Source organism: Oncorhynchus mykiss, chromosome 25, assembly GCF_013265735.2.
Source record: "Oncorhynchus mykiss isolate Arlee chromosome 25, USDA_OmykA_1.1, whole genome shotgun sequence".
Taxonomy (NCBI): Eukaryota; Metazoa; Chordata; class Actinopteri; order Salmoniformes; family Salmonidae; genus Oncorhynchus; species Oncorhynchus mykiss.
In genome coordinates, this window is record NC_048589.1 from 13833211 (window position 1) to 13848409 (window position 15199).

Genomic DNA, 15199 nt, shown 5'->3' on the forward strand with positions numbered 1-15199 from the left:
AATCCTGTTTTTACTTTGTCATTATGGGGTATTGTGTGTAGGTTGATTTAATATTTAATCCATTTTAGAATAAGGCTATAACGTAATTTTTGGGGGAAAAAGTCAAGGGGTCTGAATACTTTTTGAATGCACTGTATTTGCATATGTTGTGGTCTTGTGAAGGCTGGAGGAATTCTGGCAAAGAGTATTTTCTTTAATCTCATTATGTCTACAGATTCTCCATTCTCCCTGTTTTTGTTTGCTTGGAAATGTTGATACTGGTGACTGTTATCAGAATAAACTGTGTAACTTAGCATTTATAGTGGCTAATAAATGCATTGCCATTAATTGGAAGGATGGCTATCCTCCCACAATGTATGGAAGACATGTCAAGTTATGTACAGTATCGCTAGATTTGTTATAAGAATAAGGGTATACTGTGCATATTTCATAAGGTCTGGATGCCTTATATGGAATTCTGTATGACAAAAGGAGTCTGTATTGAAAACATGCCCATGTCAGGGGAGATACCTATTTAGACAATCCCTAGCTGCTTGGCTTCTCAGTCCTGGCCTTGGGGGTCTGCTGTAGTCTTGTCACTCTGGCCTTGGTCTAACACACCTGAAACCAATAATTAATGTTTCACTAAGATCCTAAAGATGAGTTGGGTTGTCTTGGGTTGGGGCGCTACAGGGCCGTGAGCCCCTAAGGGCAAGACGGGGGGCGACCCAGCTATATTGTGTGCAAATTAAAAGAGGTCTACAGTACTATTAGGCCTATGATATTAATTATATGGAGGGTGTACTGTTCCTGTGTGTTAATGTGTAGATGCATGTGTGTTTTCATTCAACTTTTGTTTTCCAAACCTTTCCATTGAGACTGAGACATTAAAACAAATGGTAAGGAAGTTGGTGAAAGAGTTCAGTTATTGACTAGACTGGTGGGGGTTGGTGTGAAGGCGGCTCAGGTTGGCTGGGTGGTCTGGCTGAAATTTGATATAGAGGATGTCTTAAAAACCATCAAAAGTTAAGTATTTTTACTTTATTTGTAAGAGTTGTTCATTTGTTAGGCTATTGTTAGACTATTGTTAGGCTATTGGTTAAAGGTTAAAGGTCTCTTACCTAGCTTGATGACTGTGGGCATTTTTGCTTACTTTTTGCTGTTCTAAATAAAGATGGCTAGAAGGGCCATGGGTCATATTAAATTGTGTAGAAATGCAGGAAATGTGCTTCAGATGCCCCCAAAAATGGGAGGAACCCCAGACCCTCTTCTTGTTATGTACACCTTTGCAAATGATGTACACCTTTGCAAATAGCACTGCTGGGTGATTTAAAAAGTCATAGTCAATCGATCAATAATATAATAATACTCTGAGCAAATTTTTTAAATGTAAATTTACAATGTGTAGAATCTATGAGAATAGAAAGGTTTAGAACTTCTGTGAAACATCACAGGACAGTTGAAAAATATATGGCAAATAGAAATCAAAACTGGATGGTGTTCAGAGAAAGATGGGAGGGGTTGAGTGGAGCTGGGACTAAAAAACAAACAAAAGATAACTATTGTAAAATATACTGTGGCTGTAAAATGTATATAGTATGTATAAACTGGAAATAGAGGCTTAAGTGTTGTTAGTTTACTCTAATTAGGGGAGAGATGATATTAGGGGAAAAGGAAAATATATATTTTTAAATATATTTACAAAGAAATATATAGGGGATTGGAATTGATGCAGACAATTACATTGATTGAAGCCACCATCTATCTGCAATATTGCCCCCTACATTTTTTAAATAAATAATAATAATAATTCTGTCCCCATCACTTCTAAAACCAAAATTATGCCCCTGGGATAAGGTGCCACCTGTATGACAGAAATCCACGCCTTGGTTTTGTTGTCCACTGTTTCAAATGCTAACTTTTTATCATTTGCGGCACAAATTCAATGCAAATCAATGATACCTATATTAGCATTTCCGTGCTTCATATCCATATTCATTTAAGTAATATCATTGAGTTACAAAATACATTTTTATCAGTGGAGGCTGCTGAGGGAAGCACATAATAATGGCTGGAACAAAGCGAATGGAATGGCTTCAAACACATGGAAACCCTGTTTGATGTACTGTATTTGACACCATTCCACTTATTCCGCTTTGTGCCACAAATGCTAAAAAGATTTCATTTGAAACAGTGGACAAAAAAACCAACGCGTGGATTTCTCTAATACATTGTCCATAGATTAAATCACCTGGAACAGCGCCATCTAGTGGTAATATCAGAATGGGACATAAACCCAACAACTTCAATTACTAATTTATCTGAACATGGGGAAAAAATCATCACCAAATTCACTGAGAATACATTGCATAGGTTGAAGAAACACATACCCTGAGCCATAGCTCCATACTACTTTTCAGACATATAAAACTGATACTATATAGTTGTTGTTGTGGTGTGATTGGCGTGGAGTCTGAAGGGTCCGTAGGGGGCTTTTGAACATTTATTTAGATTCCTCATGTCTAACTCACTGTTTGAAAAAAAAAGTCTCATCCAAATCAGATGTTAGGTACTATATTTATTGAATATTATATGAATCCCATAAATTAAAATGGCCACATTTGGGTGCAATCAAATAGCTTAATTTCTCAGTGATCAAATTATATTTCAACAAAAGAATGTTGCAGGAATGCTAATCTTAGCCGTTTCTAACAACAGAAATTTCATAACAATTTATCTGAGATGGTGGATGACAAAATCCTCTTTCTTGTCCCTTTTGAGTGCTTACCGCCATGCAAATATTGTCCCCTGTTATTTTGAACAACATTGTCCCACGTTTGCCCAATAGTTTCCGATTGTGATGCGCTGGCCTTAATGAAACAGTCAGGTAAACATTTCAGAGAAAGAACAATAACAATTCGACATGAGACAGTGCTTCCAGATATTCCAGAGTCAAACTCAGGGGTCCTTCTGAGGTAAGTAAATAATCTGGTGACTGACTAAATACAGGAAAGGTATCCATGATTCCAGATTAAGCTAATCCTTTATGTGATGCCCATCCTATCTGGGTCAGCAATGTAATGACTGCCACATCAGAAAAGACACGTCTCCAGGCTACAATATGTTTTGGGTCTGGAAAACATAGAAACATAATAACTATTGTGATGTATTATTGCCATGGTAATTTGTAATGTTCAGTCAATGATCATTCTCAATGGACAAAGCTGATTTTGGACTATGATACTCTGGGCTATTTTAGAATGAGCCAGTAATAGGCATAGATATCATTAGGCTATGTATAATGCATGAGTCAGTGTCTGGGTAAATGTACCTGCCCAATGTACCTGTCCAGGTCGGAATGTAAAGTTGCAATTATGTTCAACTCAAGTCAAGTGATTGAAAAAGTTTGTTGTTTTGACTAAGCCTTTTGAACTAAAACATTAAAAGTAGTAATTATAGCTTAACCCATACGCCTACCTTGCACACGCTTATACAAAAGGCCCGTCCAATCCTGAATGAACATACCGTTGGGCAGATAAAAGCACAGGGCCATTTACCTCAGACACTCTGTAAAGTGAATCATACTGATTATATCAAAGCAAACCCTTATTTATAATTTAAACTCTAAAATGCCTTTTAAGCCAATCAGAATCAAGTATTTAACAATACCGTGGGTTCCATATAATGCCACAATCATATTAGGCCACTTTACTTCACAAATTACAATCAGTGAACATAGGTAATTAGAATGTAATAAAATAGAATATAATATTGTAATTTCTCCCAGATGGACTTCAGGGAAGTCTGATTAGGCTACATGTATATGCACAGACTGGGGGCAGACTGACCATCTTGGCTGGTCCATTTTTTGCCAAGTGGGCCTGTCTAATTTGTTTATTTTTTGCAAAATGATAATTATCTGGATAATAATGGGGGCTTCAAGGAATAAAATGGGCCTCAAGGGAATTTTTGTTTGTTAGATATGCCCGAGGCGATTTCTGGTCCCAGTCAGCCCCTGCATGTACTGCATCACTGAAATCATATGAGGATAATCATAACAATAGTAATGTATACATTATCATGAGTAGCCTAGCTTTAGTTAGGTCAACCAATAGAGGCCAAGTCTTTGAGTGCATGTATCCTCCAAAGATGGCGAGGGACAGTTCATATGATATGATGACATGTCCTGAAACACGGAGAGACACAATGAAGTGATGAATTCAAAATGATTGATTACACTGTTGTATAGGATTTATACAATCCTTGAACATTTTCTGTTCGAATGACTTCATAGTTTCGAACCTCTGCCTTACACCGGGAAAACATTTTTTCTGATGAATTTATTTGGACTCATTGGCTAGTGAGTGTCTTTAAAAAAAAAATAGCATATAAGGGACGTGCTACTCAACTGATCACGTGCAACACCATTGGTTTAGGAGCTTCCGGATTCAATCTCATCCTTAGCTGCCGACTTTCGCAGTAGATCGAAATCCTCTCAAAAGCGGATCCAAAATGTTTGTATGTTTTAAGTGATTACATTTAATGTTACGTAACATTATAGAGAATATAACTTTCGTTTCTAAGGGAATCAATCAATCTGCTTTCTCGCGACATAGCCAGCTGTCACTATTGTTGACAGTGGATTATTTTGCTCGACGAGAACTGCAGCCATGATGGCGTCTAACTACAACGCTAAGGAAGAGGACGGGCACCAGCCTGCTGCTATTGGCCATGGAGGAGCAGGAACTGTCAAAAATAAAAAGCCGGACAACACTGCGTTCAAACAACAAAGACTGCCCGCTTGGCAACCTATTTTGACAGCCGGCACTGTTCTTCCTGCTTTCTTTGTCATTGGTCTCATCTTTATCCCAATCGGCATTGGCTTATTCGTGACATCAAACAACATCAAAGAGTTAGAGGTAACGTTAACTAACTAGCAAGCCAACACAACAGGAAGTAGCCAATTGATTGTGTATGTATGTGTTAGCTCTGTTTGGCTAGCTATCTTTCAGTTCTTGTCTGTATTTAGTGTATAACACTTATTTATATACACATAAGTGTAATTGATCATTTTACTTTACAGATCGATTACACTGGTGTTGACATGTCAAGTCCGTGCTATAACTGCTCTCAAAGCTACAGCTGGAACAGCACAAAGCCATGTACCTGCTCTGTTCCCTTCTCTCTGGATCAACCATTTGAGGTAAGCTGAGCAGAACCTGCAACCTTTACGGTCCCCAAACTACTGTATAATCACAGTTAAAAGTGTAGGCTAATCATTCAATAATTGATGTTAGTGTTTGCAGAGCAAATCAAAGTTTATTTGTCACATGCGCTGAATACAACTGGTGTAGACCTTAGAGTGAAATGCTTACTTACAGGCCCTAACCAACAGTGTGATTTTTAAGTAAGAAATGGGTATTAGGTGAACAATAGATAAGTAAAGAAATAAAAACAACAGCAAAAAGACAGTGAAAAATAACAGTAGCAATGCTATATACAGGCACCGGTTAGTCGGGCTGATTTAGGTAGTATGTAGGTATGGTTAAAGTGACTATGCATATATGATAGACAGAGTAGCAGCAGTGTAAAAGAGGGGGGTGGGGGGGGGGCGGGACAATGCAAATATTCCAGGCAGGCATTTGATTACTTGTTCAGGAGTCTTATGTTTTAGGGGTAAAAACGGTCAAACTTTTGGTCCTAGACTTGGCGTTCCGGTACCGCTTGCCATGCGGTAGTAGAGCGAACGTTCTATAGGCTGTCTCCTCGTTGTCGGTGGTCAGGTGGTCAGGCCCACTGTTGTCTTTTGCAAACTTAATGATGGTGTTGGAGTTGTGCCTGGCCGTGCAGTCGTGGGTTAACAGGGAGTACAGGTGGGGAATGAGGGGTCCTATGGTGTTGAACACTGAGCTGTAGTCAATGAATAGCATTCTCACGTAGGTGTTCCTTTTGTCCAGGTGGAAAAGGGCAGTGTGGATGCAATAGATTGCATCATCTGGATCTGTTTGGGCGGTATGCAAATTGGAGTGAGTCTAGGGTTTCTGGGGTAATGGTGTTAATGTGAGCCATTACCAGACTTTCAAAGCACTTCATGGCTGCGGACTTTAGTGCTATGGGTTTGTAGTCATTTAAGCAGGTTGCGTTAGTGTTTTTGGGCACAGGGACTATGGTGGTCTGCTTGAAACATGTTGGTATTACAGACTCAATCAGGGACATGTTGAAAATGTCAGTGAGGACACCTGCCAGTTGGTCAGCACATGGCTGGAGCACACGTCCTGGTAATCCGTCTGGCCCCACGGCCTTGTGAATGTTGACCTGTTTAAAGGTCTTACTCGCGTCGGATACGGAGAGCGTGATCACAGTCGTCCAGAACAGCTGATGCTCTCATGCATGCCTCAGTATTGCTTGCCTCAAAGCGAGCATAGAAGGGATTTAGCTCGTCTGGTAGGCTCGTTTCACTGGGCAGCTCACGGCTGCGCTTCCCTTTGTAGTCTGTAATAGTTTGCAAGCCCTGCCACCAATGTCCAGCCATTGTTGTTCCAAACACTCACTACCCATTGGGCATAAGACATGATGAAGTCGTCTTTACTGGTTGAAAACTGGTCAGGATGTCTTATAACCAGATCCTGTTGTTGCAGATTTCAAAGTGCTATGTGTTCTCTTCTGCAAAATTCTCTAGAGGGCAGAATTGGAAAACCTTACTGATCACACACAAATAAGGGGGGAGGAGGACTGATTTCCCCCAGTCCACAACAATGCATAAACCACATCAGGGAACCATTTTTGAGAGAATCTGAGAAATGTAGTTTTTTTTTTGTATAGTTATCCTTTAATTCAGGTGTATACCAGCCACACAGTGCACTTGTGATGATGTTCTCAAAACACATGGCTACTGGATTTATGCAAATAATCATGATTCTGCCAGGTAGGCAAATCTACTTTTAATTGCCTTTCCATCTACTTGAAAATGCTAAGGCGATCATTAGCATCGCTAACGACTACACAAAGTGGTAGACGTATAGGCCTTACGCGCACCTTACACAGCAGGGTTCGGTATTCAGGTATATTTGCCAGTGGCACACTGGGCCAGTGCCAACTGAAAGCTACTGGCCCGGAAGGAAAAAAACTAAATATATATTCTTGACCCATCCTGCCATGGGATATTGGTTAGGCTACAATTAGGCTGTGGAATAATGTAGCCTAAATAAATAAGGAGTAGGCCTACTTTGCTCAATTGCGTACAGTATAGGCAACAACTTCAAACACCCGCAGAGGTTGTGAAATACAGTATGAACAGAACACTCACATGTTGCTGTTCATTTATTGTTTAATTATTCAAGGGCCCCCTTCATTTATTTTTAATGTTATAAGTAAAATGCTTGAACTAATTTAATTATTTAGAGAGCGATCGATATAGAAGTAGCAATTGAAGAGAACTCTTTGGAGATTATGGGGCAATTATCAGACCAAATGTGGACACAACAGTTCACCTGATACAAGACTAAAGTTGGAAATGTATCAATATCACAGGCCTGCTTTGCCCTAATAAAAAAATCAAATGTATTATAATCCACATTATAGGTAATGATTTACAGTGGGGGGGGAAAGTATTTAGTCAGCCACCAATTGTGCAAGTTCTCCCACTTGAAAATTACAGGCCTCATCTTTTTATCATAGGTACACTTCAACTATGACAGACAAAATGAGGGAAAAAAATCCAGAAAATCACATTGTAGGATTTTTTTATGAATTTATTTGCAAATTATGGTGGAAAATAAGTATTTGGTCACCTACAAACAAGCAAGATTTCTGGCTCTCACAGACCTGTAACTTCTTCTTTTACAGGCTCCTCTGTCCTCCACTCGTTACCTGTATTAATGGCATCTGTTTGAACTTGTTATCAGTATAAAAGACACCTGTCCACAACCTAAAACAGTCACACTCCAAACTCCACTATGGCCAAGACCAAAGAGCTGTCAAAGGACACCAGAAACAAAATTGTAGCACCTTGGTTTGAAGAAATCAACTGTGGGAGCAAATATTAGGAAATGGAAGACATACAAGACCACTGATAATCTCCCTCGATCTGGGGCTCCACGCAAGATCTCACACCGTGGGGTCAAAATGATCACAAGAACGGTGAGCAAAAATCCCTGAACCACTTGGGGGGACCTAGTGAATGACCTGCAGAGAGCTGGGACCAAAGTAACAAAGCCTACCATCAGTAACACACTACGCCGCCAGGGACTCAAATCCTGCAGTGTCAGACGTGTCCCCCTGCTTTAGCCAGTACATGTCCAGGCCCGTCTGACGTTTGCTAGAGAGCATTTGGATGATCCAGAAGACGATTGGGAGAATGTCATGGTCAGATGAAACCAAAATATAACTTTTTGGTAAAAACTCAAATCGTCGTGTTTGGAGGACAAAGAATGCTGAGTTGCATCCAAAGAACACCATACCTACTGTGAAGCATGGGGGTGGAAACATCATGCTTTGGGGCTGTTTTTCTGCAAAGGGACCAGGACGACTGATCCGTGTAAAGGAAAGAAGGAATGGGGCCATGTATCGTGAGATTTTGAGTGAAAACCTTCCATCAGCAAGGGCATTGAAGATGAAACGTGGCTGGGTCTTTCAGCATGACAATGATCCCAAACACACCGCCCGGGCAACGAAGGAGTGGCTTCGTAAGAAGCATTTCAAGGTCCTGGAGTGGCCTAGCCAGTCTCCAGATCTCAACCCCATAGAAAATCTTTGGAGGGAGTTGAAAGTCTGTGTTGCCCAGCAACAGCCCCAAAACATTACTGCGCTAGAGGAGATCTGCATAGAGGAGATCCAAAATACCAGCAACAGTGTGTGTGAACCTTGTGAAGACTTACAGAAAATGTTTGACCAACAAAGGGTATATAATAAAGTATTGAGAAACTTTTGTTATTGACCAAATACTTATTTTTCCACCATAATTTGCAAATAAATTCATTAAAAATCCTACAATGTGATTTTCTGGATTTTTTTTCTAATTTTGTCTGTCATAGTTGAAGTGTACCTATGATAAATTCCAGGCCTCATATTTTTAAGTGGGAGAACTTGCGCAACTGGTGGCTGACTAAATGCTTTTTTGCCCCACTGTATATACAGTTTAAGTCGGAAGTTTACATACACCTTAGCCAAATGCATTTAAACTCAGTTTCACAATTCCTGACATTTAATCCTAGTAAAAATACCCTGTTAGGATCACCACTTTATTTTAAGAATGTGAAATGTCAGAATTATAGTGGAGTGATTTATTTCAGCTTTTATTTCTTTCACCACATTCTCAGTGGGTCAGAAGTTTACATACACTCAACTAGTATTTGGTCGCATTGCCTTTAAATTGTTTAACATTGGTCAAACGTTTCTGGTAGCCTTCCACAAGCTTCCCACAATAAGTTTGGTAAATTTTGACCCAGTCCTCCTGACAGGGCTGGTGTAACTGAGTCATGCTTGTAGGCCTTGCTCGCACAAGCTTTTTCAGTTCTGCTCACAAATTGTCTATAGGATTGAGGTCAGGGCTTTGTGATGGCCACTCCAATACCTTGACTTTGTTGTCCTCAAGCCATTTTGCCACAACTTTGGAAGTATGCTTGGGGTAATTGTCCATTTGGAAGACACATTTTTAACACAGCTTTAACTTCCTGACTGATGTCTTGAGATGCTGCTTCAAGATGTCCACATAATTGTCTTTCCTCATGATGCCATCTATTTTGTGAAGTGCACCTGTCCCTCCTGCAGCAAAGCACCCCCACAACATGATGCTGCGACCCCCGTGCTTCACAGTTGGGATGGTGTTCTTCAGCTTGCAAGCATCCCCCTTTTCTCTCCTAACATAACGATGGTCATTATGGCCAAACAGTTCTATTTTTATTTCATCAGACCAGAGGGTATTTCTCCAAAAAGTATGATCTTTGTCCCCAAACCGTAGTCTGGCTTTTTAATGGCGCTTTTGGAGCAGTGGCTTCTTCCTTGCTGAGCGGCCTTTCAGGTTATGTCGATAAAGGACTCGTTTTACTGTGGATATAGATACTTTTGTGCCTGTTTTTCTCCAGCATCTTCACAAGGTCCTTTGCTGTTGTTCTGGGATTGATTTGCACCAAAGTATGTTCATCTCTAGGAGACAGAATTTGTCTCCTTCCTGAGTGGTATGACGGCTGCGTGGGCCCATGGTGTTTATACTTGCATACTATTGTTTGTACTATTGTTTGTACCTTCAGGCGTTAGAAAATTGCTCGCAAGGATGAACCAGACAGGTCTTTGCTGATTTCTTATGGTTTTCCCATGATGTCAAGCAAAGAGGCACTGAGTTTGAAGGTAGGCCTTGAAGTGCATCATACAGGTACACCACCAATTGACTCAAATGATGTCATGGCTTTAGAAGCTTCTGATAGGCTAATTGACATTTTCTGGAATTTTCCAAGCTGTTTAAAGGCACAGTCAACTTAGTGTATTTAAACTTCTGACCCACTGGAATTGTGATGCAATGAATTGTAAGTGGAATAATCTGTGTAAACAATTGTTGGAAAAATTACTTGTCATGCACAAAGTAGATGTCCTAACCGACTTGCCGAAACTATAGTTTAACAAGAAATGTGTGGAGTGGTTGAAAAACAGTTTTAATGACTCTAACCTAAGTGTATGTAAACTTCTGACTTCAACTGTATGTTGAAGACACTTGTTTTTCATAAGTTTAGCAGGTTGTTAACTCTATCAATGTTTCCAATCCGAGAATGAGAATGGTAAACGACTGTAATTAATACGTTCATTCAATACATTGGAATACAAAGAAGCCCCTCCACCCATGATGGGCTATTAGCAGGACAATGGACTCTTGCCAAGTTGATTTCTATTTTTAGAAGAAGTTTTGAACCACCAAGATTCTTCTTAGAGCTGGCCTCCCGGCCAAACTGAGCAATCGGGGGAGAAGGGCCTTGGTCAGGGAGGTGACACCAAGATTAAACTCTTTGGCCTGAATGCCCATTATCACGTCTTGAGGAAACCTGGCACCATCCATATGGTGAAGTGTGGTGGCAGCATCATGCTGTGGGGGTGTTTTTCAGCGGCAGGGACTGGGAGACTAGTCAGGATCAAGGTAAAGATGAGAGGTCCTTGATTTAAAACCTGCTCCAGAGCACTCAGGACCTCAGACTGGGGCCACAGTTCACCTTCCCACAGGACAAAGACCCTAAGCATGCAGCCAAGACAATGCTGTAGTGACTTTGGGACAAGTCTCTGAATATCCTTGAGTGGCCCAGCCAGAGCCCGGACTTGAACCCAACCGGAAAATAGCTGTGTAGCTATGCTCCCCATTCAACCTGGTGGAGCTTGAGAGGAGAAGGAGAAACTCCCCAAGTACAGGTGTGCCAAGCTTGTAGGGTCATACCCAAGAAGGTGGTTCAACAAAGTACTGATTAAAGGGTCTGAAATGTTATGTAAATGTAATGTTTCGTAAAAAATATATATAAATTAGCACACATTTCTTAACCTGTTTTTGCTTTTTTGTTATGGGGTGTTGTGTGTAGATTGAGGGGGGTGGGGGGAATAATTGTAAAATAAGGCTGTAACCTAACAAAATGTGGAGAAGGTCAAGAGGTCTGAATACTGAGGCGCTGTATGTCAAGAAACGGGCCTATTTTTCTTAAATACGTTATGTCACGATTCCAAAGCTATACGATACTACAGATGGCAAGTTAATTATCTCATAACTTGGGAAATATTTGTCATGTTGTACTTCTTCTTGATGAGATTTGTGCTAATGTTGAGTTTTTGAGCTAGTGCCCAATAGACTCCTATTCACTCTTTAAAAGGGGAGTGCTCTTTGTCCCAGAATCGCTCAGAATGCACTCCTCTGTTAGGCACATCGGTCTTCAGGTTGAACAGGGTGAGAGCGTTGTAAAAATCACCTAAACAAACTGCATTAACTAGCTTCGTTACATGCTTATGTTGTCTTTGGTATTATTGTGTGTAGCTATGTTTGCTTGCTAGCCAGCCAGCCCATAGAGAGAGCATTGTATTGTGGATGTTGTAGTCGACTTGAACTGCAACAGATGTATTTTTTTTTTTTCCCTAACGCTAAAATGAAAAAAAAAAAATAGTTTGCAGTGTTTTTTTAAAATAATGGGTGTTTTTTTTCCCCCCCTTTTATTAGTCAGGCTCTTTCCTCAGAATCGATCATTACTATTTAAAACATTGTGTTGAAAGTTATTTCACAAACACAGCTTTTATAGGAGGATGTTATTGATTGCAGGAATTCCTTTAGACTCACCCAACCCCCTGCTCTTTCATCTTAGGGTTGCAATGTTGCGTTGTCTTATGAAGTGCTACTCTCTCATCCGATGAATAACTAAACTAATTCATTGGTCCTTAATCTGCAATCCTTCCCCTCTAGAGCAACGTGTTCATGTACTACGGATTGTCAAACTTCTATCAGAATCACAGACGCTATGTGAAGTCCAGAGATGACAGCCAGTTGAATGGAGACAAAGCTTCTCTGAAGGTATGTTTACAGGTGCACTTAGTAGAGAGAACACAGGCCTACATCCATTCAATGTAATGGTTAATTGTTTGATTTCAACAACCTGCAGTTGCACTGAAACATCTTGACACTCTTTACAGAGCCCCAGCAAGGAATGTGAGCCGTACCGCACCAGTGACGAAAAGCCTATCGCTCCATGTGGTGCAATCGCCAACAGCCTCTTCAATGGTAAGACCAGAGGGATACATTTTCTCTTAGCAAATAGTTTTCCCATTTCCAGTACAGGAGTCAAGTAAAAATAATACACACTAATACTCAACCACAATCTTATCATATTTTCCTGTACTTACTTACAATGCTATTTAGATACGTGTCTGACAATTTGGGCCAACCCTTGTATATGGAGTCTTGTCTGCTTTTTTACATGTATTTTTTTCAGGTTGAAGTGGTTTTGCTTTAGTTTACCATGTAGCACATCACTGTTGGTCTACTACTTAAGAGACCTGTCTTGCTGTTGATTGCCGTGTGGTATTGTTTTTCTCATCAGACACTCTGGAGCTGTATTACATTGACCCCAATGGCTCCAGAACTGCGATTCCTCTGGTGAAGAAGGGTATTGCATGGTGGACAGACAAGCATGTGAAGTTTAGGAACCCCGGTGGAAACGACAACCTCACTGTAGTTTTCCAAGGTGATTTGCATACCATGCAAAATGATACAACTGCCTAGTAGTAATCAAATTATCATGACTAACTAGGCCTTTTTCCTCCTTCAGGTACCAGCAAACCTGTCAACTGGAGGAAATCTGTCTATGAGCTGGACCCTTCAGACCCTGACAACAATGGCTTCATCAATGAGGATTTCATTGTGTGGATGAGGACAGCTGCCCTGCCCACCTTCCGCAAGCTGTACCGCATCATCCATAAGAAGCCCAACATGACCCCGACTCTGCCCCTAGGACAATACATCCTGGAGGTCACCTACAGTATCCTTTTGAGAACGATCGCAATAAATCACAACACAGAGGTTCATGGCAGGCATATAGGTTTGTATTGAGAGAACATTGCACATGGAAGGCATAGAGACACGAGTTTGTGTTCAGTTATACACTTATTCCATTTAGGTTTACTCAATTGTAATTATATCTATGTCCAACTCCATCTTTGACAATGTTCACTATAGTTGATCTGTATAGTTTTTTTTATAGATCACAAGTTCTACACATGATACAAAACATTCACTGACCCATCTGTATCATTCCAGATTTCCTTTCCTTTAACCATATGTACTCAGATTATCCCGTGCGGAGCTTCGAGGGCAGGAAGCGTATGATCCTGAGCACCATGTCCTGGATGGGTGGCAAGAACCCCTTCCTGGGCATCGCTTACATCACCGTGGGCTCAGTCTGCTTCTTCCTGGGCATCGTCCTCCTCATCATCCACCACAAATATGGCAACCGTAACCACAGTGCAGACATTCCCAGCTAAGTCTTCCTAGTATGGAGACCGTACCTCCTCCTCCCTCTGCATGCCTGGGTCTAGCCACCACTGGTCTGGCCCTGCTCTGCTCTGGACTGCTTGCTGATTTAGCCTGGATGCATTGGTCTTTGTTTGTGTTTTGTGTTGTAATGTTAGCTCACTCATCCCCACCTCCAGGGGAAGGCTGCAGTCTGGTGTTTGTTCAGAAGGTTGATACATTCAGCACATTCCAGATATATTTTGTGTAGAACTGACACAATTGCTGATTCTGAGACTATAGTCTGTTCTAAAAAATATATTTCTAACGTTGTGCCCTCCTGAATAAGCTCAAGGTGTGTGTTGTAGAGTGAGTGGCACCCTGTAAACTAATGGGATGAGACACAAGAAGGCTCTGGGAGCTTAGGATACTGTGTCTTTGTATGACATGACTGCTGAAATTGTTGCCTGTGTACCTTAAGTACATTGTGTATTTCTATTTATCCATATGTTGTCTCAAAGGAGAACATGTATATTATTTGAGCAATGCTTGTCATGATGCTTGTCATAAATGTCTCTACTGAAGGATGTTTATTTTTAACTTAAGTTCCACACTCATATTATGTAATATGTCCTGCTGGTGAACGTACTAATGTATTTCATTTACATACATCTGAGGCTTAAATGGGGAACAAAAGCTCATAGCCATGTTGCTCTGCTTTGTTCGTAATGAGGGCCAACCATTTTAAGGGATAAAAGCAGTCATAGATTTTACCTAATGTTCACATACAGATTGTATTGACTCTCACCAATTTGTTTGTCAATGTCTAATAGTTCAATGTATAATCCAAAACATTTTTTAAACATTTTATGTGAAGGTTTTTATGGACCAATGCTACTGACTTTGTCTCTACGATGATGCTTGACTATCAAGATCTATTTCAAAACAAATGTATCATTTCAATGTTGACCAAATGCTATGCATTTTACAAGTGTCACATTTTGTTATGCAGTTCCTACATTTTTCATTTGGTCGTTATTTCTTTCAAAGCTGATTCCGCCTTTTTATTCTTTAATATGGTGTTGGATAATTTACTGATATTACAGAAGTTAATAAAATAAATGTTATTGATTCGTTTTTGTTTCCCTCACCAATGGTGTTCAAAGGCAATTAAATGTAAGGTCCAGTCCTTGGTCTTGCCCTATAACAAAGTGTAATTTCCCACACACAGGGCTGCTCTCACAATTTACACATTTTAGA

The 15199-nt window shown here is 40.4% G+C and overlaps 1 protein-coding gene across 1 annotated transcript; it reads left to right on the forward strand.

Annotated features, from left to right (window-relative positions):
• Positions 1-4399: 4399 nt before the first annotated feature.
• On the forward strand, positions 4400-15075 carry LOC110505389 (cell cycle control protein 50A). The gene is made up of 7 exons (XM_021584572.2): positions 4400-4898; positions 5063-5182; positions 12398-12505; positions 12625-12712; positions 13032-13175; positions 13260-13469; positions 13778-15075. The coding sequence occupies exons 1-7, from the start codon at positions 4650-4652 to the stop codon at positions 13969-13971; spliced, it is 1113 nt and encodes a 370-aa protein (XP_021440247.1). The 5' UTR covers positions 4400-4649; the 3' UTR covers positions 13972-15075.
• Positions 15076-15199: the final 124 nt, after the last annotated feature.